The sequence below is a fragment of the Diadema antillarum genome, unplaced genomic scaffold (genome assembly GCF_040938485.1).
Source record: "Diadema antillarum isolate AM-2024a unplaced genomic scaffold, OU_Dant_1.0 seq00001343_RagTag, whole genome shotgun sequence".
NCBI classification, from domain to species: Eukaryota; Metazoa; Echinodermata; class Echinoidea; order Diadematoida; family Diadematidae; genus Diadema; species Diadema antillarum.
This window is the reverse complement of record NW_027272109.1, coordinates 895,994-919,986: the sequence shown is the minus strand read 5'-3', so window position 1 is coordinate 919,986 and position 23,993 is coordinate 895,994. Positions and strand designations below refer to the sequence as shown.

At 38.1% G+C, this 23,993-nt stretch overlaps 2 protein-coding genes across 2 annotated transcripts in view; both read left to right on the top strand.

The window, feature by feature from the left end:
* Window positions 1–350: 350 nt before the first annotated feature.
* On the top strand, window positions 351–3,550 carry LOC139708484 (DNA-directed RNA polymerase II subunit RPB4-like). Its single transcript, XM_071620431.1, has 4 exons — window positions 351–486; window positions 1,430–1,610; window positions 2,252–2,353; window positions 3,139–3,550. Exons 1-4 carry the CDS (start codon window positions 420–422, stop codon window positions 3,215–3,217), a joined length of 429 nt encoding a protein of 142 aa, XP_071476532.1. The 5' UTR covers window positions 351–419; the 3' UTR covers window positions 3,218–3,550.
* Window positions 3,551–6,369: 2,819 nt separating this feature from the next.
* LOC139708507 (nucleolar complex protein 2 homolog) overlaps window positions 6,370–23,993 on the top strand; it is a 56,446-nt gene continuing 38,822 nt past the window's right edge. Inside the window, exons 1-14 of the mRNA XM_071620454.1 lie at window positions 6,370–6,452; window positions 9,495–9,617; window positions 10,171–10,423; window positions 10,983–11,099; window positions 12,045–12,156; window positions 12,709–12,796; window positions 13,716–13,794; window positions 15,089–15,199; window positions 16,292–16,405; window positions 17,058–17,246; window positions 18,709–18,848; window positions 19,868–19,979; window positions 20,982–21,095; window positions 22,520–22,621. Of these exons, the coding sequence (XP_071476555.1) occupies window positions 6,391–6,452; window positions 9,495–9,617; window positions 10,171–10,423; window positions 10,983–11,099; window positions 12,045–12,156; window positions 12,709–12,796; window positions 13,716–13,794; window positions 15,089–15,199; window positions 16,292–16,405; window positions 17,058–17,246; window positions 18,709–18,848; window positions 19,868–19,979; window positions 20,982–21,095; window positions 22,520–22,621 (1,716 nt within the window). The 5' untranslated portion in view covers window positions 6,370–6,390. The remainder of the gene's footprint in view (window positions 6,453–9,494; window positions 9,618–10,170; window positions 10,424–10,982; window positions 11,100–12,044; window positions 12,157–12,708; window positions 12,797–13,715; window positions 13,795–15,088; window positions 15,200–16,291; window positions 16,406–17,057; window positions 17,247–18,708; window positions 18,849–19,867; window positions 19,980–20,981; window positions 21,096–22,519; window positions 22,622–23,993) is intronic.

Genomic DNA, 23,993 nt, shown 5'->3' with positions numbered 1-23,993 from the left:
TAAATTCAGTAAAGCCATTGGCTCCGATTGATACATATGGGGAAGTGAATCGTTCCAATCTCCAGGTTGAAATAACAGATTTGAGATGGACTTCCTTCAAAGATATACATGTATTATGACATGTTTTTATATTCCTATACTATACGACAATTCTAAAACTACAGACAGATCGAGACATTCAGACCAATACATTGTATTTCTTTGATGCTTCGCAAGCACATAAACATAGAGGGCGCTGTATCAAAGCGGGCAATTTTACTTACAGCTAGCTAGCTAGCATGAGCAAGCAACGAACTTTTGCAGAAGCACCACATGTAGGCTTTTGTGTACTGAATGCACCGTGTGAACCGAAAATCTACTCATTGCATCGTGTTGTGCTGTGTTTTATGCTATAACCTGTGTCTTGTGCCTGCGAAAGAATGGCTGCGTTTGTTCCTGGTCAAGAGGAACAGGAGGAAGACGCCTCTGAACTCAAATTTCCCAAAGGTAAGAACAAACTGTCAAGAAGCATACATCGCTGGATCTGGATTCACGTCTGTCGCCTGGCCTGGCTGGGGGCCCTGAGCACAGGCGACAGGCAGGGCAGGGCAGGGCCGGGATGCGGCCAGCCCATAGCATTCAGGGCTGTGGATGTCATGCACTCATGGACATGGTAGTTGTTGAATCTGGACTTTTTTTTTCCTTCGGAAATTCTTGGGGGGGGGGGGGGGGGGGGGGGGTCTACGTGTATGAGTGCCGTGTAAATTGTCTACCGCCTCCGGTATAGATCTAGCCTGTCTATAGCTTGAACTTGAAGCTAAATTATGCAAAAACAGTTGTGTTGTTGATTTTTTTTTCTTGTATCCACGGCCTCATCATGCAATGTCAATTAAAGAGAACAGCACACAGCCAGCTGTTTAGTGTGTTCATACTATAATCCTCAAAGCATCCATACTGACCATAGATAACAATCCACAGCGTTAACTTTTAACTATGACTCTGTATGAGTCGACCTTGGTCTATGATGGGATGTTTCTAATTTTTATGATGATCTCTGATCTGTAGATCTAGATGTATGTTATTGCAGTGTCAATGTGGACAGACGGTGTCTGGCAGCATACAAATCCAAATCTAGAGACCCTGAAACAAGAAATATTTGAACGAAAAGAGGAAATTTTTAGGAGTATCAGGCACAGTACAGACTACAGTGCAGTGGTGTTCATGAGTCATAGACATGATGGTACTAGTCGTGAAGAATTTTTGTGACAATTGCTTTCTATGTTGCAGCTGTTATCTTTGGATTGATCTACCGAAGTCATAAGCATAACTAAATGATTGTGCAGATAGTCTCTTAATCTTATGATACAACTTACAAGCAATACATTGTATCACAAGAAAATTAAAACATTGGTTTGGTAACTTCCATTCGATTTTATAATATCCTGTGCAGAGTTTGAGCAGGCGGAAACGCTCCTCATCTCCGAGGTGCGGATGTTGCTGGAGCATCGCAAGCAGCAGAATGAGAGCCAGGAGGAGGAGCAGGAGTTGAGTGAACTCTTCATGAAGACCTTGAGCTACACGGAGCGCTTCTCCAGGTTCAAGAACAGGGAGACCATCGCTGACGTCAGAGGGTAATCGGTCATTTTCATTACAAACAACTTGGAGAGCCAATTCTTTCTTTTGCTGAGCAGTGTCTGTTCTGTGGAAAAGGTTGCCAGACAGACTTAGGGCTGAAACGGACAATAAGCATTTTGTAAAATTGTTTGAAACTTTAACCTCTTTTCTGATGCATAACTATAAAGTTATGTAAAGTGCCTTGTACAATCTTTTAGATTATTATGCGATATATAAATGCAAATTATTGTATTTCTTGTTCTTCAACAACAATGAGAAAGGAATAACCTAACATAAACAATCAGTGAAACCATGGAAACATTAGAGTCTTTGGAAGGGGAAAAGAAATATCTAGAGTTCTCCTGCACTTGTTTCTGTGTAGGTGATTCTTTACTTTAAATGCTCATTCTGTATAACAGTCTGTTGTGATTGCAAGTGCATTTTCTTTTTAGTTCTCTTTACCACTCATGCATAAAGGATTAAGTGATTTTCTTCGCCATCCCCAAGTAGAGTCCATATTCCAGTAGAAGATAAAGTTTGGTTGTTTCACATTTGTAAGAAACAAAAATAGTGTACAACTTATTTTTTTTTTCTCACATTTTTAGTTCTCAGTTGATATATGCATGCAACATGTAATTCATTTTTCTTTGCTGTTTAGGTTACTACAACAGCAGCAGCCGAAACTTCACAAATTTGAATTAGCGCTGCTCGCCAACCTGTGTCCGGAGACAGCTGAAGAAGCGAAGGCACTTATACCAAGGTAAAGCAGATTGATTCATGTGATGTGATAAAGACAGACTATGGTGCGTGGTATAAAGGTGTTGTATCAATACCAGAGTTGCCAAGTCACCCTGATTCTGCAGGAGGCTCTCAGAAACAAAATAAAATATCTCTTCATTTTATGATAACACAATATAAAAGCTTGCCCAATTTTGGGAGGATTTTTTTTTTCACCAATGGACATGCATGTAATACACAAATATCTTCCCAATTACTGTGTGGAACCTTCTTTAATTTGATGTGTGAACGTTGGCAGCCCTGTAACATGGGGAGTGATATCATGCGGCATAGATGTGAATATGTGTCTAAATATTCTTAAAAATATCATGTTTTTTAACATGTAATTGTCATCTAAGACTTTGCTTAAATATTCTTACAAATATCATGTTTTCAAATAAAATACAGTAGATGTGCATTTACCAGACAAACAAGGTTACCATGGTGCATGTACTACTAAAAAAAACCCACCTCATTATGAATTCATTTTTCATCACAGCAGCGTTTGATATACTGGAAACTTGATACTAGTCACTTCATTTATAAATGAAAGTGTTGTGTGGATATGAAGGACAAAGTCTGACTCATTGTTTGACTCTATTGCGCTCATTATGTAGCCAATCTGCAAGTGACAACTTAATGAAGGTGATCTGATTGCGTTTTGAAATCAATACTTTAACAGTGCGATAGGAACATTTTATATATGGTTGATGGAAGATATATTAAAAAAGTAGACACTGTTGTTTGTTTTTGCCGCCCCACTTTCAGCTTGGAAGGAAGGTTTGAGGATGAGGAACTTCAAGAAGTGTTGGAAAACATGCAGACCAAGAGGAGTTTCCAGCCTTAGGAGAGAATATCCCCATCACTCATAAAGAACACAACAAAGAAACAAACTTTGTGATGTGCCTGGCTGTAGCAGTCATACCTGGTTACTAAGAGCGCACCTCTGTGGCTGTTGTGATCCGGGCAGAACCACCAATTGGTGCTTGATGTTGCACCGGCAGTAGAGACCCGTAGGCTTGAAGTTGGAAACCCATGGTTTTGGAGATTGAGAGCAGCAATGACCCAGATACAGACCAAGGATTTGTGAGATGGAGCATATGATGTGATAGCAAGATATTAGGCAGCTGCATTTCAAGGAAGTGGTGCCCTCAGTATTCCTTCTTTCCTCCAATATTGAGCAGGCAGAAGTTCATCAAAAGGGGAGGAAGGATGGGGGTTGGGGAATGGGGCCATGAGAAGTTCATGGTTCTCTGCCATCTGAAATTGCATTTTGTGTCATTTCTATATCCATATCCAAGTCTCAACACTAACATTTTTCTGTGTTGGCCCATTCGAGCCACAAAAATCTTTGATTTTGACATGTTTGGTGGCACAGAAAAGAAATCTAGGAGCCCAAAATAAAAGGAAATACAAAACTTCATTTTGAATTTAGTTGCCCGATCAGGCCACCAAAAGATAACCTTTTTGGAAATTTGGTGGCCCAACATCACTTTTAGTGGCCCCGGGTCGAAGCTAATGTAACCTTGCATATCTCATTCAAATTATTATGTGGAAATTATGTCTGTTGGACATTTCAACTTTTTACTTCTGTGATGGAAGAATTCCTGAAACATTTGTGGAAAATAAGGAAGGAATTCAAAAAGTATAATTCTTTCTTAATGGTAGGATTTGGAGTATTTCTTGTTAAGTTGGAAGCATGCCCCTCCGATATCAACTTTATTTGCAGATTAAATTTGCTGGAAATGTATTTTCTTGAAAATGAGGACCAATATGTTTAAATGGCATAATGATAATGCATGTCTTATACTGGAGTGAGTGGTATTCACACAATTTACATATAGTAACTTGCCTTATCTCAATATTCTAGAATGGGAACCGAGTATCACATTTGCCCTTGCAGTTTTCTGAATGTTTGCATTATTATCACAATATGTGCGGCATCTTACTCTGTAGATTCTAATCATGTCTTAAAGACACTTAATTGTGTTTTTGCATGAAGAAGCAATGCACATTGAAGTTCAAATTTTCTTAACACATTGACAAATTGGGGATTGATTAACCTGTGTATTTACTACTAAACTGTAGACAGCATTCAATCTGTGAACACTTTGGTTGGTGTCATAATTGTCAGCAGTAAGAGAACTATTCAGAAGCAATTTATTTTGATGCCCTGTTTTTACTGATGCTAATGAATACTCCATATCTGTAGTTCAATTTCACATCACTCTTTTGCCAAAGTACTTCCTGCTTCCAAAGTAGAAATTTTTACACAGAAGAAGATGTCTCGATCCCCATTGAGTTCATTAACAGTAGGTGGTTGGATGCTTCTAAGCCAAACATGACGTACACTGCACTGTACACCATTGTATGACCTCATGAAAAATGCTAATTCAAAATGTGAGCATCATACTCATATTTTTTGATAATATCTCCTTTTTTTACATATTGAAGTTTTACTTTTTGTATCAGACTCAAAAGGTACATGTTGACATGGTAGCCATGTCCAGCAAGCCATCTGAATTCATCCCCCACCCATCTCCCTCTCCCTACTTCAGTGCATTTAAGATAATTTTTGTATGAAATGTGTACCGGTATGTAGTATTGTACATATAATCTCCTTCAGGTGTTGAAATAAAACCATGTTTTGTACATACAGTAGACAGTGTACAGACCAAAATATGAATCTATAGTGAAATGGATGATCAGACAGAATTTGTCAAGTATATTTGTTCTGGTGACTGAAGTGAATGTTTCATGAATGGATAATGTCTTATAACTGTGAACACAATGTACACATGTATACATGTATTGCTGATCTGACAGCAATTGATGACAGTTCAAAGCAGTTAGATCTAAAGAATTTATGCATTTCACTTCAGCAACTTCATTTTGTTGCAAGACTACCGATTGCTAATAAAAAAGCTTGGCAAGTTAAGCCAAGTGGCTAGGCACAAAAAGAGTTGATAAGATTAGGTTTGATACCGGTACTTTTAGATTTCACGTTCATCCTTCAAGTGTCTAGCTCTATATGTGTTATGAATGAGAAGGTATGTGCTGTGAATTGTATGTTTCTTCCTATCCTTGTGTGTGCATTGGCATGTACATGCTAATGCATTTTTTGTTTTGTTTTGTTTTTGTTTGGGGATGGGGGAGGGGGTAAGAGAGGTGATTGCCCTCATTTGCTTGTTAAACATTTTGTCCAATTTTGCAGAGGGTGGTCAAAGCATATCAATGGAGGTGCGGGGGGTTGGAGGGACGAGGAGACAATTTAAACTTGTATCAAATGTGTCAAGATTAATTGCTATTTGGCTGATATTGAATACATGTCATAACAACATTTACATACCTACACCTCCCACAAGGTCTGAATATTGATAATTTTCTGAGACATTGTCAACCTTACATTATTATTAAGGAGAAACAGATGGTATCCAGTGTATCACAAACAGTTTTCAGTAGTCTTTTAGTGATTCCACATATCCTCAATGCATAATGATCAAACAAAATGAACAAAAATCAGCAATATGAGTAATTAGGCAAACAACATCAGATCATGCTACACTGTCATCAACCAATGATTCCATGAAAAAAAAAAAAAACTCAAATGAAAGGACCCTGACAAATGTAAACCACTCAATGATTGGAACCTTTTAGCGAGTGGGTTCTAACCACGCAGTGGTTTTATCATCATTACGGTTTATTACAAAAAGAAAAAGTAATCCCTTTTCTTTATACACTTATTCTCCTTCCCCCTTCCCATCCCCCCCAAAGAAAACAAAAACAAACAAACAAACAAACAAATAAACAAACAAAAAACTGGGCTACTTATGCAGGCACTAATAAAACAAACAGCCAATCAGCCTGCCAAATGCCACATGATCGATTAAGGTTTAGAATGATCGATTATCTTGAAGAATCGATTATACAAAAAAGCACGTGTGTTACGTATTTTCTACACACGCACGCTTTTCAAAGAAAGAAGATCTAACAGTTAGGGTTTCCTATATCACATTGATCATGGCGCGTGGAAGTGGAAAGAAGACGAATAAGATGAAGACAGCTGGGAAAACCAAGAAAAGGTAAAGTATTCATATTCTTGAATTAGAAAGTCTGTACCCAATGACTTATTTTTGACCGTCATCATGCCTGGTAATCATGAATTTCGGGTGAGGGTTAGGAAAGACACCACACACACACGAATTCCAATACCTGGGACTATACAGACTCTTGGTATGGTAATGCTGCAGCTGGCTGGTAATGTTTAACCAGACCTAACTACACGCAGCGCTGTCGCGAAGCGACAGCGCTGCACCTCTATTCCTTCGCGGACGTTGTTATCGTTCACTGTTTCCTTCATGAATATCTTTATTAATCGTGGAAAACTAAAATATATGGAATTATCGTAATCTATGACCATCATTCAATAACCGGTATGCGATTTTTTGTTTAATTACGTCTAAAACTTACCGAAATCTATGGCTGAAATCAGGTCTGTAAACGTCCTTACTGCTTCACTCCTCATCTGCGTGTTATATGAATGGCATTCACTCTCGTATACTACAACGTAGGTAGTCGGGGCGGAAGTGATGAGATAGTCGGATGACCCCGACTAAAAAAGTTCAAATCATTGCCGGTGCAGCACGCGCGGATCTAATACAAGCTTTACGTAACACATGAAACGCACGGGCGCACGGGCGTACGTAAAAAGCAACCACTTCTGAATGCGCATGCGTGGTAGTTTGTTGCTTTTGTGAAGCTCTCGAAGGAAAAGATGCCACCGCACGATCTACTCCGAAAAATTCAACAATAAGGTCTGGATACCAACAAAACGCCGAATTCAACTCAACCATCAGGAAAATACGCTGTAGGTAAGTGTTGCAAATTATATTACTCTTAAAATCATACAAAATAAAAGGTATTTTATGTGATTTTGCCGTCAATAGTGACGGTCGTTTACAACGTTGAAACACTAACACATGTCAGACCCTGTGCGCAGCACAGTGTCTGGTCAGGCTAAACCAGACCATGATGTTAGTTAGAATTTCTAGAACAAGTGAAGTGGAGTGCAATTGTAGAAACTAAGTCTGTGACTCAAAAAGTTTTTAGATGGAGTGGTGTGCGAGTTGGTAGTGGAGATATGACATGGGTCATTGATTGTTAATGTTATTTGTTAATACAAATTCAGTAATAATAATACTAGAGTAACTGCGTCAGTAAGCGGCCGTGCAGCCGTTCGCGGCAGGTACAACATACACGGTAATATACAGCTAAACACAGCATTGCACTGTCACATGCACACTACACATATACTAACACACTAGCAATCAACAAAAACCAACCGATAAAATGGGCACGATCTCTGACGAAAGTGAAATTTTCTCACCTAAATGACAACATATCGCATCCAAAATGAAATTTTTGGTACTTCTTAACATAACAGTTAAGAAACAATGGTCCAAGAAACTGGATTTTTTGTCGTTTTCTCGATGTTCATGGATTTTGAAAACATATCCTCACGTAAAATAGAACTTTCGCGAGCCGATGTGGGTCGCCATTTTTTTCGGAAAGTGGATGTTACCATCGAAAAAAAATGAGAAAAACACGAGAAAGACATCAACAACACCGCCAGAATTGCGATCTTGTTTGCGGCCAATGCATGTGCGCACGCTATTTTCACGTGCTTTCGCAATGGGAATTGGCGCTTACGCAATGTTCGCGAGACATGTGAAGGCGTTCAGCTAAAGATTGCGGAGCACGCGCGTATTGCATAGGGATTGTACATAGTGCCGCAAGCAGAAATACTACGTCGCATATCGTCCTTATCGGCAAAAATTGTGCCGGGTTTTGCCCTGGTAAATCATGAAAACTGCGTTGGTCAGTGGTAAATTTCTTTCATGAAAACAATTGCGTTAATGAATAATCTCGTCTATGATATATGAAATGGTTGGAAATAATTTGCCTGATTTGTTTACAAGTTGGAAAAACCCTCAACAATGCTTAAACTGCCGCAAACGGGATATTTTACTCTAGTGACCGTAGTGTAGAAAAGGGTCTAGCTAGGAAGTACATGTAGTATGTATCTATATCTACTGACTGGTCTGTTGACTGTAGGCCTACTAGCGGGATTTCCAAGTTCTGAGCTTATCAACAAAATTATGTCCATTTTGATTTAACTTTGTGTTTGTTTAACAGTTGAGTTAGGTCCCATAAATTAATATTAACAGGGAGTGACAAAGCTTGAATGATGTGTACTGCACAATTCAATTGGAATGTAAAGACTATAAAGTTTATCCTTTTCATTTAGCCTCTATTGTTTTCTTTTTTTCTTCAGCTTCTTCTGTAATTTTCAAACTATCAAATTAAATTTAAAGGGCTATCTGCTAACCTGATGCAGCCTATCGTGAAGATAAATTTGGCTTGTGTTTTTTTTTTATGTTTGCGGGGGGGGGGGGGGTGAGGGTGTCTCTAAATGGAGTAAAATCAGCTCAGGACAGGAGAAGCAGAGAGATCAAGATTCAATTCTATATTAATTGATAACACATTTACAACGCTCCAATTTGGATGATTATTTATTCACATGGATTACGAAAAGAAGAGTCAGAGTATCAAGGCCTTAATAAATTTAGGCCTAGACGCACTTTATGTTCAGTGTAACCTTTCTGTGCAATTCAATTTTAAATATTTCCCATGTAAACTTTATTTGTGCATCATCTATCCAAAGATCTGTTGTTTTCTGTTAGATAGCATTTCTTTGATGGCTATTTCAGTCACCTTGTTTATTTGTGAAGTGTATCCCTTGAGGCTTGACATTGTTTAACATAGTCTATATATTAGAAACCCATGCAATGCTTAAAGTAACCAACTCAACCTGGTCCCTGTTGGATCTTTCACAGGGCCGAGATCCACAATCCGCATCCCATCTTTTTAAAATCTGTAATATGTAACGAAATCATCAGTAAATGAATAGTTTTACATCGAAACAAAAAGAGTGTAATTTCTCTAATATTCTTATGGATGCCTTGCTCTGTTCTGGTGTACCTATACTAATTATTTTCATTCATTTCAAGACATCTTTTTAATATCTCTTTGTAATCTCTTTCCATGATTATCCATTTTTTCAGTAATCTGGCGGATATGTCAGTTGAAGAGTTGATGGCTGCAGACTTTGACTCCGAAGATGAGCCAGTAGAGAATGGGGAGAAGGATGAAGAAGAGAATGAAGACGGGAAAAGTCAGAAAAATCAGCCCAAGCTTGGATTTCAAGGAAGAGCAGCAAAGAGTCAAGCCCAGGGGAAAAGGTGTGATGCTAATTATAATCACTTAATTGTAATTTGTTTGTTTGATGAAATATTTTTTGTTTAGTTAATGATTATCTGGTAACTGAAATTAGCAGTGAAGAAAAATTGAGACCACTGTTGTTGTTTTTTTATTTTGATGACTGAAATGAGTAGGCATCGATCAGTGTGAATTACTTTATGAGGAATTGTCCTTTTGAATGAGGTTGATCAATTATCACTCTTTACAACCAAGAACCACTTGCCTTAACAACAGCAACATGAAATTCTTCTATACATACATAGAACAAATATTGATATCTGTTGAAGTGCAGGACCTTTAATACCAGGTCAGTGCAAAATGTTAAACTCTGTATGAAACTACAATCATACTTCGGGATATTGAAAATCCGTAAGCACATGATTTCACGGCTACTCAAATAGTTCATACCATTGATTTAAAAAGTATTATTTTTCTATTTATTATTAGGTGAATTATTAAAACATTGATTCATATTTGTAGTGAAAAGTCTTCAAGCATTGGGAAGCACAAGCAGTCGCTGGAAAAGCTGAAAGACACAGATCCAGAGTTCTACGAGTTCCTCCAGGAAAATGAGGGAGGCCTCTTGGATTTCAACGAGTCCGACGAGTCAGAGCTGGAAAGTGATGATGAAGAGGATGAGGGGACAGATGATGACGTTGATGATGATGAGGAGGAGGAGGAGGAGGATGATGACAGTGATGATGAAGAATTGGAGACAAGCAAACAGGCCGAGGTGAGAAGCTATTCCTGTTGAAATTGATTGAGCTACTTGTAATAGCATACATTCAAACAAGCAAAACAAAGCTAAAGCTTGAGAGCAATGTTGTAGATGCTTGGAACAATTGAATCAATACAAGTTGATCTTTTATTCTCACATTTGTGGAACTGCCCGAAATGGGGCAGTCATGGAATATACGCAGGGCTCGATGTTAGTGGTGATGCAAACAAGCCACTATAGAAAAAAGTAAATGTCGAGCCCTGGCATTTGCTGCACGAAAATTATTGAATAGTTTGCCCCTGTGGCATTTTGAGCCTTGGATTCTCACCATGACTCTTGTATAGAATTCAGCCATGAAACTGAAAACCCAATGCCAAGAGGTGAATTTCCTCCCTGAGGAAACTATTCCAGGCAACAAGTAGCAAGTTCTGTATTTCACAAGACAAAAACAGAGAGTCCAAGGACGTATTTTTGCAGAGAAAGAAATGTTAAAACTTGCAAAAGTCCCCATAAATCTGCCCAAATCATGTCAAATACAGCAGTGTCTTTTCCCCCTTATGTTTGTTTCTATCAGCTGGAGAGTGATGAGGAGGACTACGTGGATGAAGACGATGAGGGGAAGAAGAGGAAGGGAAGAGCCGGGATTTCTGTCTCTCTGGCTCTGGTGGACAAATGGAGGCAACAGCTAGAGGTGAGTGACAGCACTCATAGATCGTTGTGAAGTGTAATCGAATCAGATCCGGAACATGCTGAAATTTTCACTGTTCTATTTTTGTGAATTTAGCAACTGCCTTTGAATCACAAAAATAGAAACACACAAATACGAAAACATGCAAAAACAATTATGACACATGAATATGTAATTGAAAAAATATTAAGCCATGCCAGTGCTGGCTTGCACACAACTAGTAGCTACCGTAGGTCTAGCATGCTATGTGGGCCATGATGTAATGATGTCTGGGGAATTACAACATGCTAGTGCAGTAGGATCCCTACTCTGAATGCTGAACGCATGATGTATAGGGAATCACCAAGTAAAAGTATTCGATACTAGTATTGTCACTTGTCACCTTATTCTCATTTATTTTGTGAAAGGTGAAATAACAAGTACAAGACCCTGCAAAATTGATAACTTGCGAAAATGTCCAACACGCAGCAATCCCCAAAATATCTGTACGTGAAAGTTTCATCTCGCAGAGTAGGTTCAGGGTGACTGTCTGTGCAAGGCTTTTGTGATGAGGTAGCTCTGCTTTAAGAGTCATTGGATTAAGCATTTTTTAAAATCATTTAATATCAACTGCTAATGTTATAGTAATGATCCATTTATTTGATAGTGTACAGTATCAAATGGACAGGTTTCTTTGGACAGAGTGGAAGATATACAGGAATAGAGAAGGATAAAGATAAGAAGAACTGTTCAATTTGCATTTTCAGTATAATTGGCATACAGATGTCTGAGTAAGAATGAAATATGCATTTGTACAGGTTTTTGGTGAAAGATATTCACACTATCCAACTCGTTTGCCTAATTGAACAGAGCACAGAGCACCAAATCTTGTACCATCTCACTCATGACCATTCAAATATTTGTGTATTAGCATAACCTCTGTCCAATTTCCATCAATATGTCTTAAAGGGTCATTCAGTGAAAGCAATGAGAGAGTTGATGAAGGCATTCCGGGCCGCTGTCCAGCAAGCTGGTTCGGGGGAAAATGTCCGGACAAAATATATAGTGGAGGGATCTGCAGGTTAGTATAATTTTTATTTTTCATATTTTTCATATTTCTTGCATACTCAAAGATTTCTTGACGTGCCTCTTTCAGAAGGCAATTGAAATAATATCACTCTTCACATATGTCAGTAATAAGTTTAGGGAATATACACCTTTCATACACAAGAAAGTTTTTTGAATTCTCTTTATATTTTCATTACATGGTTCCTATGCTAAGAAACATTGTTGCAGCATTCTTATCCAGTGATGGTGGAATATGCATTTGATAAAGACTTTGAAATTTCATAAATTTTAAATACATTGTCAGAATTTCCACCAATTATGCTTATATGTTCTACTATTCTGCATTTACTTACTCCATATATATATGTCTTGGAATCAATTACCCTTGCAAGTAAGCTTTAACTGAAAAAAAAATGTTAATAATTTGCTATCAGTTGTATTAGTTGCTGACATGAATATCTATCTTTGGCAGTTGAAATCTTTTGACTGTGCTATGAATGAGTTCTTTTAGTGACTGAACTAAAAACGAAAAAAAAAATGTTTTTCATATGTTTCTTTTCTTCAGCATTCAATGCGGTGGTTTCACTGTGTCTAAAGCAAGTCTACCCAGTCCTGCAACATGCGTTGGAAATAGAGGACAAGGCAGGCAAAGCGTGAGTTTGATTATTATTTTTAAAGTTCGCTTCTCGAATCGCGTATGGCCACAGCACTTTACTTTGTGTGCTGGGGAAAGGGTGACTGGGAAACAGGAAGCATATCGGGTAGTAAGCCTTTCTGTGCCGGAGACTTTGGACAGCATGTTAAATTCTGTGGGGTTTTCTCCGACAATCAGTACTCAAAGCACACAAAGGGTCTAAGAGTTCCTCTTTGTGTAGAAAGGTGAACTTGAACAGTTAGATGTAAAGATCTCAGGCCCATGTCACAATTGCTGCTCCCATAGTAATAACGGAAATGCTTCCTATTGATTGGTTGTTTCCTGGTTGTTACCATGGTGAAAGGCAATTATTGTATTTTATGTTGTTTGCAAAGTTTGTTGGTTTTCCTTTGAATGTAATGACCTGTTGATGTATTGATAATACAGGAATTAAATGCTTAGTACATCACTTATCCAGTTCTCGCAACATGTTTGGTTCAGTGGAGAGCCTAGTACAGTTTGTTGTGGTGTTATAAGGAATTAGCATGCTACAATAGGTTATGTGATACTATGTAACTTCTAGAATATGAGATGTAGCAATACATATTGTCTATTCATAGAGTGACACAAATTTAGTGGGGAAAGTGATTCTAGGCAGTCATGAAACTTTTGCATCATCATCATCATCATCATCAGTTGGCACAAATATGCCCTGCTGTAACGTGAATGAGCTCGCGCCAACCATCCCTTCTTATCTGGTGCATGATGGAATGCAGCCGAGATGTTTGTGAATGTATTCATGCTGATTGGCAGAAGAGTGAAAATGGCAGATTTTTAAGATTATTTACCTAAGGCACAGAGCTCATGTTTTTAAGCTGTGATGAGTGGCATTTTCTCTCTCCCTTTCTGTATTAAAAATGATTTTACTTTTCTCATAGCCCCAAAGCACCATCATCATCTCCGAAATGGAAGCAGTTCCATGTTGACATCAAAGCCTATCTTGCTGATGTTATTCAGGTATGAATATATTTTCATTATTTACTTCATCACTGGGACTTCTGTATACTGTATATTTCACACAAGTCTAATTTTTAATGAAACAGGGCTGCCGGATAATTTTCCAGTGGCTTTATTCGTGATCGTTGAGTACATTAATGGATGGAGAAATTGGTATCACCCACTCATTTTCAGGAAGAAGTACTGTAAAACATGATATATTCGCGGCATGAATTTTTTCGCGAATTGGAGCCGACGGCTTTTTTTGCGGCATGAAATTTTTGCAAAATGTCACTGGCATTCAATGCATATAGTGTAGACAAGAATTTTCGTGTGCATTTTAATTTCGGGAATCTTGGCGGTCGCGAAATTCGCGAAATTAAAATGCACGCGAACATTTCTCGTTTTACAGTATACGCATTCATTATTGGTGCGATAGGCTTGTCATGACTTGGAGTACTAAACTGTATTATTATGTACCTTGTTCACGTGCTGTGTACTGTTTGCTAGTCCGCGTATTCATGCACATTCATGTCGAGATCAGTTAATATATTCACCTGTTAAATTTGTTGATAGCAGTCGGCTCACAAAATTAGCAAACATAAAAACACCATAAAATATATGCTGTATGCAGTACGTCTGTATGAGATGTGAATTTCAGATTACCACTGTTGATACCAATAGAAATGTGTTTGTGTACAATGCCAATGGCATTTTAAGATGGTGGATGCAGAGAGGGGTAATTTGTATTGAATAAAGTGGGATGTCATCAATCAGAGCTCTTCCATTTGTATGCATTATGCTGTTGATGGACTTGCTGTTACACGTTTGTGTTCTTGGCTGGGGTCAATGTAGCATTTTTGTATAAGTTGGTGTGCGTATCAGCCTTGAAGACTAGAATGTCTTTTTTATTTGTACTGTTTTTTAAAACATTTTCTATACCATATACACATAAATTAATAGATATGATCATTGTGCATATGAGTACATGATATATTTTGCAGTGTTAACTATTTTTGTGAGTTGACAAATACTTGCAAAAGTAACTCCTAGACAAAATTTCCTTAATGCATGGTGTACTGTTTCTTAGGGTATTTGATAACTATTTTCTTTTTCTCATTCTGTCACTGTGGTTCTCAATTATGATTTCAACCACTCACAATTGTCCTACAAGTTCCTGTACGTGAAATGTACTTGCAAAATTTTATTGTGTATGATTATAGAGATAGAAAAACTACAGTACATAATTATGGAAGTATAATGTGATATCACAGGTTTATGTTTGATAATTGGTTGTCTTTTATCATTCCTGCAGTTGATGAGCAATGTAGCAGAGCCAAGCATCGTCAGTGTCGTGTTACGTCATGTCAGGAGCCTCATTCCATACTTCACATGTTTCCCCAAACTGGTCAAGGTCATCATCAAGGTCAGTTCTTTTGAACTCTTTCCAGACCAGTCTGCATTCATTCCAAAGTTTAAATTATCAAATTGTTCCCTCTGCCCATGCAGAATGGTCAAGAATTTTTCGTTAATTTGAATCAGTCGTGCTAATCCCCACTTTGCATTGCATTCCACTTCTAAATCTGACACACCTGTCATATTTTTATTCCAAATTTGATTTGATTTTATGTATTTGTTCTGTTCCACATTTGAAAGTAATGAAGTGGTGTAATGTATTAGACACTAGCAAAAAGTATTACATTAGTGTGCATAACAATAAAAACAACAGCAACAATAACAGCAAACAAACAAAAAAATGCAGAATAACATTGAATTGTGTTGGTACCTTAAAAACAGTGAGACAGAGAGTGGAGCAATAGAGCCTGATGTAAACCAGTGCTTGTTGGAATGAGGGTCCTTGGGGGAGTGTATTGGGACTTACAGATAACATGATTCAGATTTGTGTATGGCAGTAACTGAGAAATAGAGCGAGAGAATTTTGGGTTGTAAGTCATTTTCCTCCCTTCACAATATTTCACTATCCAAATCATAATCAGGGCCATCCCTCATAATCATGCTTTCCAACTTAATACTGGTCAAAGGCATAGTGATTATGTATGGTCAAAGTGTTATTCTCATTTGTAACTCTTTGCTTGACCTGGATCTTTTCTAATTGATGTCGGCGAGGTCATTATTTAGCTAAAGTTTTGTCAAGTTTATCAATTCCATCCCTATTCCACTTAACCCATTGAGGACGGACCGATTTTGGTACAACACGCATTTCCCATAGACACCTGCCCGAGTATACTCGGGACTCGTCCTCAACGGGTTAAAAGGGAAATCTGAATGCATTCATGAAACTTTTTAGCAGAATTTTTACTAAATATGAAGAGTAATTGAAAACAGGGAATGCTAATAATGGGAGAGGAAGTGGTATAACTGTAAATATGATATATTTTTATAATAAAGTACATAACATAGAAATGTAAAAGAAACGTAGATGTTGTGTATAAAGGTGAATTATCCATGCCATGATAAATATCCTTAAGAAAATCTGTTTCTGTGTTTTTATTTGCAGAAATTGGTGAATTTCTGGAGCACTGGAGAGGAGACGGTACGAGTCCTGGCCTTCCTCTGTCTCTTCTCCATCATCAGATGTACCAAGGAATCTCGCCTCGACTTCATACTCAAGGTAAAGGAGCATCTCTCTTTAAGCACCTAGACATGCTAAATCAGTGTTATGCCCGCAGTGAGGATTGTTATGATTATCAGCATTTCTCATCTCAGTATAGTTGAAGTTGCAAACAGTTAGTAAGTCGTCAAGACACATTGCTGCGAAAATGAAGTCAATGTTTTTTTTTTTTTTTTTTTTGGGGGGGGGGATAGAGTAATTGCATTAATGAGCTTGTGTACATATTGTATGGATGTTGGTTTGCAAATGTATATACAAACTAGTTTGTTGTTGGTTTTTTTTACTTTGTTGGTATTGGTAATAGCATGAATTACAACCGGACAGTACAATGTCACTATTTTGCAGCTAGTAGGGCGTTAACTGCATAGGTTATTTCCAGTGTTAAATCCTAATTCAAAATAGACTATATGATAGTTTTTTTATTTATACATGTACTAATAAAAAAAAAGAAATTATCATGTTACCAGCTAATTTATTCAGTATAGAATCATTGTCTTGAATTGGCAGTGCCCATGTATCTACATGCTCATAGAGTCTTGTTTTTCTGCTTAAATACACCGCCTTCTTTTTTTATAAAGCACACCCAAGAGACATCAATTTTTCCATTTCAACTCTCACATTATCATCTCTATGCTTCCCCTTGTTCCATTAGCAAATGTACCTGGCCTACGTGCGCAACACCAAGTTCACGTCGCCGAGCACCCTGCCTGTCATCAACTTCATGCAGCGCTCGCTGACCGAGATGTTTGCCCTGAACACACAGGTCACTTACCAGCACGCCTTCGTCTACATCCGCCAGCTGGCCATACACTTACGGAATGCAATCACTGTCAAGAAGAAGGTCAGTCTAATTCATGCGGCGTTTACTGGTATTGCGGCAACTGTTTCCCAGGAATTGGTCTTGATGCTGATACTAAAATCTACGTCTTTGTTATTGATGTGATTAATTTTGATTTGACAAGAGGTTAAAGGGATCGTATAGTTTTGGGTGAGACCTAACTTCAGGTTTCTAACATTTTTTTTTTTTGTGGGGTAATGAGAAATCTCATTAGAAATATGAAAGAGCATGTCATTCCAAGAAGGACTCAATTATTTGATGAAAATTTGTCTTGAAATGGCTGAGATATCCAAAACAGAGCAATCCTAAGAAAAGATGGAACCCACCTTTTATTACCTCCGCCAAGGGAGGAGGTTATGTTTTCGTTACCGTTGGTTTATTCGTTAGTTAGTTCGTTAGTTTGTTTGTCCGTGTGCAAAATAACTCAAAAAGTAGTTAACGGATTGGGATGAAACTTGCAGGAAAGGTTGAGAATGACACAAGTAACAAACGATTAACTTTTGGTAGTGATCCGAGAATTTTGGGGGAATTTATGAAGGATTTTTGATATTTTGGCAGGTAGGGTCAATGAACTTGGGAGTTCAGGCTGCGCGTATTTGAGGTTTGCATGCGCGCACCAAAGTGCAGGCTCTAGTTTCTGCTAGGGCGAGGCGCGCCGTGCAGCTGAGGGTTTATGACGTAACAAAGGCTTCTATATTGGGAAATTGGGCGACTTTTAACACACTATAAACACTTTCAGCATGCTATAAGTACGTATGGGTGGATATCACTGATATCTCTATGGAAGAACAAGATCAGTGATGGAAATGAGCTGCATGCTTGGCGGAGGTCTGCGCTCTCAGAGTGCTTCTCTAGTTAGGAGTGCTTTGTTTTACCGTGTTTTCTGATGTCTGAGCCATTCCAAAACAGATTTTCATCTAGTAAACTTTGAATTCCTTTTGGAATGGTATGCTCTGTATTATTTCATAAGTGGTTTCGTGGTATCTTGCAAAAAGTTATAAGCCCAATCCTTATCTCCACCAATACTATAAAATCCCTTTAATCTTCATTGGTTTGACCATTCATACTTCCAAGAATTTGACTGATGGAAAGATCTGCATCCTGAATGGAAACAAGAAATGTACATGTAAGCGATACGATGCTTCAACTGCAGCCTTTTCATATTTTGTTGCAAAGTTAACTTTATTGATGAAGCTTCAAGAGTATAATTTATCATTCTCCTTTTTCTCAAGTCATAGTTGGTGTATTTTGTTGTATATTGGTATTAAGCGGAAGAGGTTTTTGCCCTACAAGTATATACCTGATGAAATGGAAGAAAAGTATGTTCTAGGGAATCTTCACATGTTATCACAACAAATTTAAGCTTCAGCCAGCCTTTATATTTGACTGTATCATTTGTGTTACATGTTTGCTTCTTTTATGTAGAACTCTTACACTTTTTTATGATCCCATTCATATGTTTTAGGACATGTACCAGTCTGTGTATAACTGGCAATACATTCACTGTGTATACCTTTGGTGTCGGGTGTTGGCTACACTACACTCGGATGAAACACTCAAGCCACTGGTGTATCCCCTTGTGCAAACCTCTGTTGGTGTAATCAAGTAAGTTTTCCAAGCACTGTACAGAATACAAATGTGATATCAATGTCCTTTTTGCACATTCTTGGGAAGAATGACAAATATAAGAGGTATGAAATTGCTTCTCTTTCCCTTTTAATAGTATATCGCAGAGATTTTACACATGAATTTACTCTTGAATTTGAGTATGTCTTTTGATTGGTATCAAAGTATTCATACACATATATCTAGAAATACTGTAGGTGTTCTGTTCACGTTAATAGACACAGTTGCATATATGCAAATGCTTGCTGACTTAGAAATTGCATTTGCATATTTATACAAATACCGTTCAATTCAAGTTGTTCAGAGTACTGATAGAAACTAATGTATAAATGCTTGCTTACTTGCTTGCTTGCTTGATCATGATTTTAGTTTACATTCGCTGCCAGTGTTCAAGGTCCTTTCCTAGGCAGCAGGCAGCTTGAGATGATAAAGTATAATGAAAAAAGCACTCGGAGAGCACAAACTTCCACCAAGCAGCTCATTTTCTACCCATACACATGTGCCAAAGTCACCATATTTTCCCATGATAACGAAGCCTTTCTAGTGTTTTAGGGTCTACCTCAACTTTCTCAAACACACGCTCATTGCAGGTACGCACACCTCAACTACATACAGCTTGAACTCCCTTATTTGTTGGCACTGTTTGCCAATGATAAAGAATCCTTCAAAAATGATGATACAAAAAAATAACAAAAACACCTGGATCCAGACGGTGGTCTGTATCACTTCCAAAATGTAATCATGTGTTCCTTGTGTCATTATCAACTTTTCCTGTTAGTTTCATCCAAATCTGTTCACAATATTTTGAGTTATTTTGCAAAAAGACAATTAGACAGTCAGACAAACAGACAAACAAACCAACACTGGCAAAAACAGAACCTCCTTGGCAGAGGTAATAAACTCCCCCCTTCCCCTCCCCCCCCCCAAAAAAAAAGATCAACTTACTAGAGAGAACAGCATATCATGGTTATGTGCCTTTTTTTTGTTGTCTCCCCTAGACTTATACCAGCCGCTAGGTACTACCCACTGAGGTTCCATGTGGTGCGTGCCTTAAACCTCCTGTCTGAAGCCACAGGGACCTTCATCCCCCTCCTACCATTCATCCTGGAGGTAAGTTAAAAACTCTTGTGACTCCGCTGTGCCTTCCATGGAGGCAAGATAGATAAAAAGATTGATGTTTGGAGTTGTCTTTTTGTCTGAGCCCTAAATAACATAGCTGCCAAGTCTCACTGAGTCTGCAGGAGGCTTCCTTAAAAACGTTGATTATTTCTACAAGTCCTGATCTTGGAAATGTTATCACATATTGCGATGTATCAGGTATTTTGATGTTTGAATATTGGCAGAACTGAAATGAGCTGAAATACTTTTTGTGTACGTTTGGCCTGAGACACCCTCAGCCCGGGCCCTTTTCAGGTTGTCTTTCAGTGAGACCTGTGTTATGGTTTTAGGATTCCTGTTTGGAATGGCAGTGAAGATCTCAACCAGGCTGTGAAAATATTGAGTTGTTGATTTTTGGTAATCAGTGTAAGCATCACCATTAAAAAAAAAAATCATAATCATCATCATCATCATCATCATCATCATCATCATCATCATCATCATCATCATCATCATTTACTGTACAGTTTTGACTCTCACCCCTTTGTGTAGTGCTTTTGGTCTTGGATCACCCTAGGCACTGGACATTGTGTCTTGTAATACTTTATGCTGTCCGCTATCTGAGAACATACTGGTATTCCTCTTTGAACTGATATGCATACAATGTAGTGTACTTCAGTGAAACCTCAGAAACTATAGGTCAAACATCCTTGAACTTTGACCAATAAAGAAGGGAAATGAAAATCACCATAATGTTATTTTCTCTTAAGATCTGTAGTATTGGTCAGCCTACAATTGTATGTAACATAGAGTGCATGTCATTTGATAACATACCCCATCCGTGAGTTGAATGCTCTCTATGGTAAAGCTACTATATTGTCACACAATGTTCTTAATTTGCATTTTAAGTAAGGTGTTTTGCCTCTGATCAAAAAAGAAAAAATTTCTCCTGATATTTCCAGACATTGAATCTCAACTTATCTCCAATGATTTTCCTAATGTGATCTCCACTAGGTTCTGCAAATGACAGACTTCAACAAGAAGCACGCTTCGTCCAGCTTCAAGCCGCTGAACTTTGCCGTCATGCTGAGGCTGTCCAACTCTCAGCTGAAGGAGAGAGCATTTAAGGTTAGATGACCAACTTAGGAAATCCATTGACAACTGTTGCATGTACACCGCAAAGTGACAAGACTGAAGAGTTGAAGTGTAGCAATGCAGCAACTGATTGACAACTGTAAAACACGATATTTTCACGGCGTGAAATTTTTGTGAATTGGAGCCGACGGCCTTTTTCGCAGCATGATATTTTCACGAGTTGCCTCTAACATTCAATGCATGTAGTGTAGACAAGAACTTTCGCATGCATTTTAATTTTGCGAATCCTGGTTCTCACGAAATTTGCGAAATTATAATGCACGCAAATATTCCTTGATTTACAGAATTTGCCCTTCATCAATGTAAATAAACACTAGATTATTCAGTGTTTGAGTAGTAGCCGTGCTAAAAATCATGAGCCATACATATTTGAGTGGGAGTATGGCCTATTATTTTTTCAATTGCTACTACTCATAACACCAAAGAAATTGGTGTTCTTTTGTGATAATGAAGGGCACTTTGTCGATCAGTCGCAGTAGAAACAACTTGATGCAAGAATCACTGAAGCCAAAACATAGCTCTGAGAATTTAGTACTTTCGGCGAACCTTTTTGGCTAATATTTTGCATTTTCGTCATTACCCAATTGAAATTGTGTCATTACAGCAATTTTTCACACATTTCTTGTGCATACATTTAGAGATTAGAGCAATGATTGACCATTCTGCAGGCATATGAGAGCTATGATTTCACTTTAATTTGAATGTAGTGATATTTTTGTCAGGGGTTCCTTCAGAGATGTCGTGAACTGACAGGATAATGCACCTCATGGATGTATATTCATAATGCAAATAATTCCATTTGCAATGATTTGCAGTTTGTAGCCTGACAAACCAAATATTCACAGCTGGTCAGTTAATGTGTAGTAAATGCTGCCAGAGTAGTTGCAATTAGTGTTGTAAAATAGCCTCATAAAGTAAGAGACAGGTGAACTAACAATACTCCCTCATAGATGTTTGCTGGGGGGGGGGGGGGGACAAAAAAAAATCTTGGAATCCCCTTTCTGGGGTGTTCATGAATTTTGAGAGCTTTGTCGCTCAGTCATGTTTGTTTGTTTTTTTAACTTTGAGAATATGACGAAACATTATTGTGGCCTCTTTAATGGTGAGGCAATGTTGCCATACCGATGTTCCATTTTGCTTCATGTGATTCTTTATTTTTCTAATTTTTATCTCCTCAAAATCTTCGGCAGCAAATTTTCTCCTCATATTGTACACTTTTGTACGAGGAAAATTTACTGTTACCCGAAAGAAAGTCTCTAGAAATAATGATTCACACAACATGTCACGAATGGCAAAGCAAACCATAAGGAAAAAGGAGTAAATACTGTTGATAAGCTACTTGCAATGGTAAACAAACTTGAGCGATTCTGACCTGTTACCTTTGACCTCCGACACAGGATGGGGTCATCGACCAGGTGTACGACCTGTTGGTGGAACACCTCCAGGTTCACTCCCATCGCATTGGTTTCCCGGAGCTGGCCCTTCCCGTCATCTTGGAGGTAAGGGGGTCACAGTTTAGCTCGGTGTGAATCCATTGGGTTATATCAAATACTGTATGCACCATATATATAGCGAGTCTTTTAATATTTCACAGATCGGGATTTCCCGACGATTTCGCAAGTGGTTGAATTTGTGATCGTGGAGTACAGCAATGGAGGGAGAAATTGGAAAGTGCATGCATCCATCCACACAGTATGTGCACCGAGGCTGAGGCTTACTAAATTGTTTTAGTACACACCTTGTTCACGTACCAGTGCATGTATGCGTGCACATTGCATTCATGTCAGAATCAGAGTTAATATTTTTGTATGTTGTTAAATTTGTGAATTGCGCCAACTGACAAAATTGTTGAAAATATAAACCATGTTGAATGTATGGCGTATACATTATATGGATGTGATACCTGTCCATTTTTCTTTCTTTTTTTCTTTTATTTTCCTGGAATGTGAAAAAAAAACCCATGAAGAACATTCTGTGTAGATGTTTTGAGAAGAAGTTTGTGGTGGCTTAATTCTATCTCCCTATCCTTTCCTGCAAGTTGCAGTGTCATCACTGAACGAAGAGTGGAGAAGATGTGTTTACGTACATAGCCAATCAGAGCTGGAAATTATTTTGTGGATATTGCTCTGTGAGTGCTGAAGCGAGAATGTTCTAATCAAGTTGGTGATCCCACTGAGCAGAGGGCAAAGGGAGCATGGTTAACATTTTTAACTTATAACCGGAGGGCCAAACCCCAAAAAGTCGCTTACTTAACGAGTGAGTTGCACTCTCTCTACAAACTAAGTAGACCATGCTTATTTTCAAGTTTTTATTGTAACAAACAACATTCCACTGGTCTACCTCAAAATATTTGTTGCGAAAGCCTCCAAATCTAAGATGGCGTCCAAGATGGCCGCCATATTTACTGAATTTGTTATTTGAAAGATAGAATTTGATTGAAACATCAGATTTCAACAAATTTGATGTCATGTGAAAGAGAATAAAATTCTCTACAAGATTATACCATTTTTGTGGGTTATTGTGATAATTGGATTGAGATTTTAAGGAAAAAACACTCATTTTTTGATATTTTTCTGAAAAAAGGAAAATCATGAAAATGCTTGATTCAGCATAAATCAGAGAAAGACTGAAGGATTATCTTGAAACGTTTCAAGAATTTTGTTTGACATATGATTAATATTTGAAGAAAATTAGGGGTCAGTACCGTTTTCGGTTCAGGAGTTATAATGACCTCAAACTTGAAAACTCACTATGTAAAAATGGCCACTTTAGTTGTGACAAGACCTTGTTGCTCGTAAAAAAAGCTTGCGCGCCAAGACTACTGCACGCACCACTGCCACTGGCGCTTGTAGCAGTGCCGGTGCTGTGTGT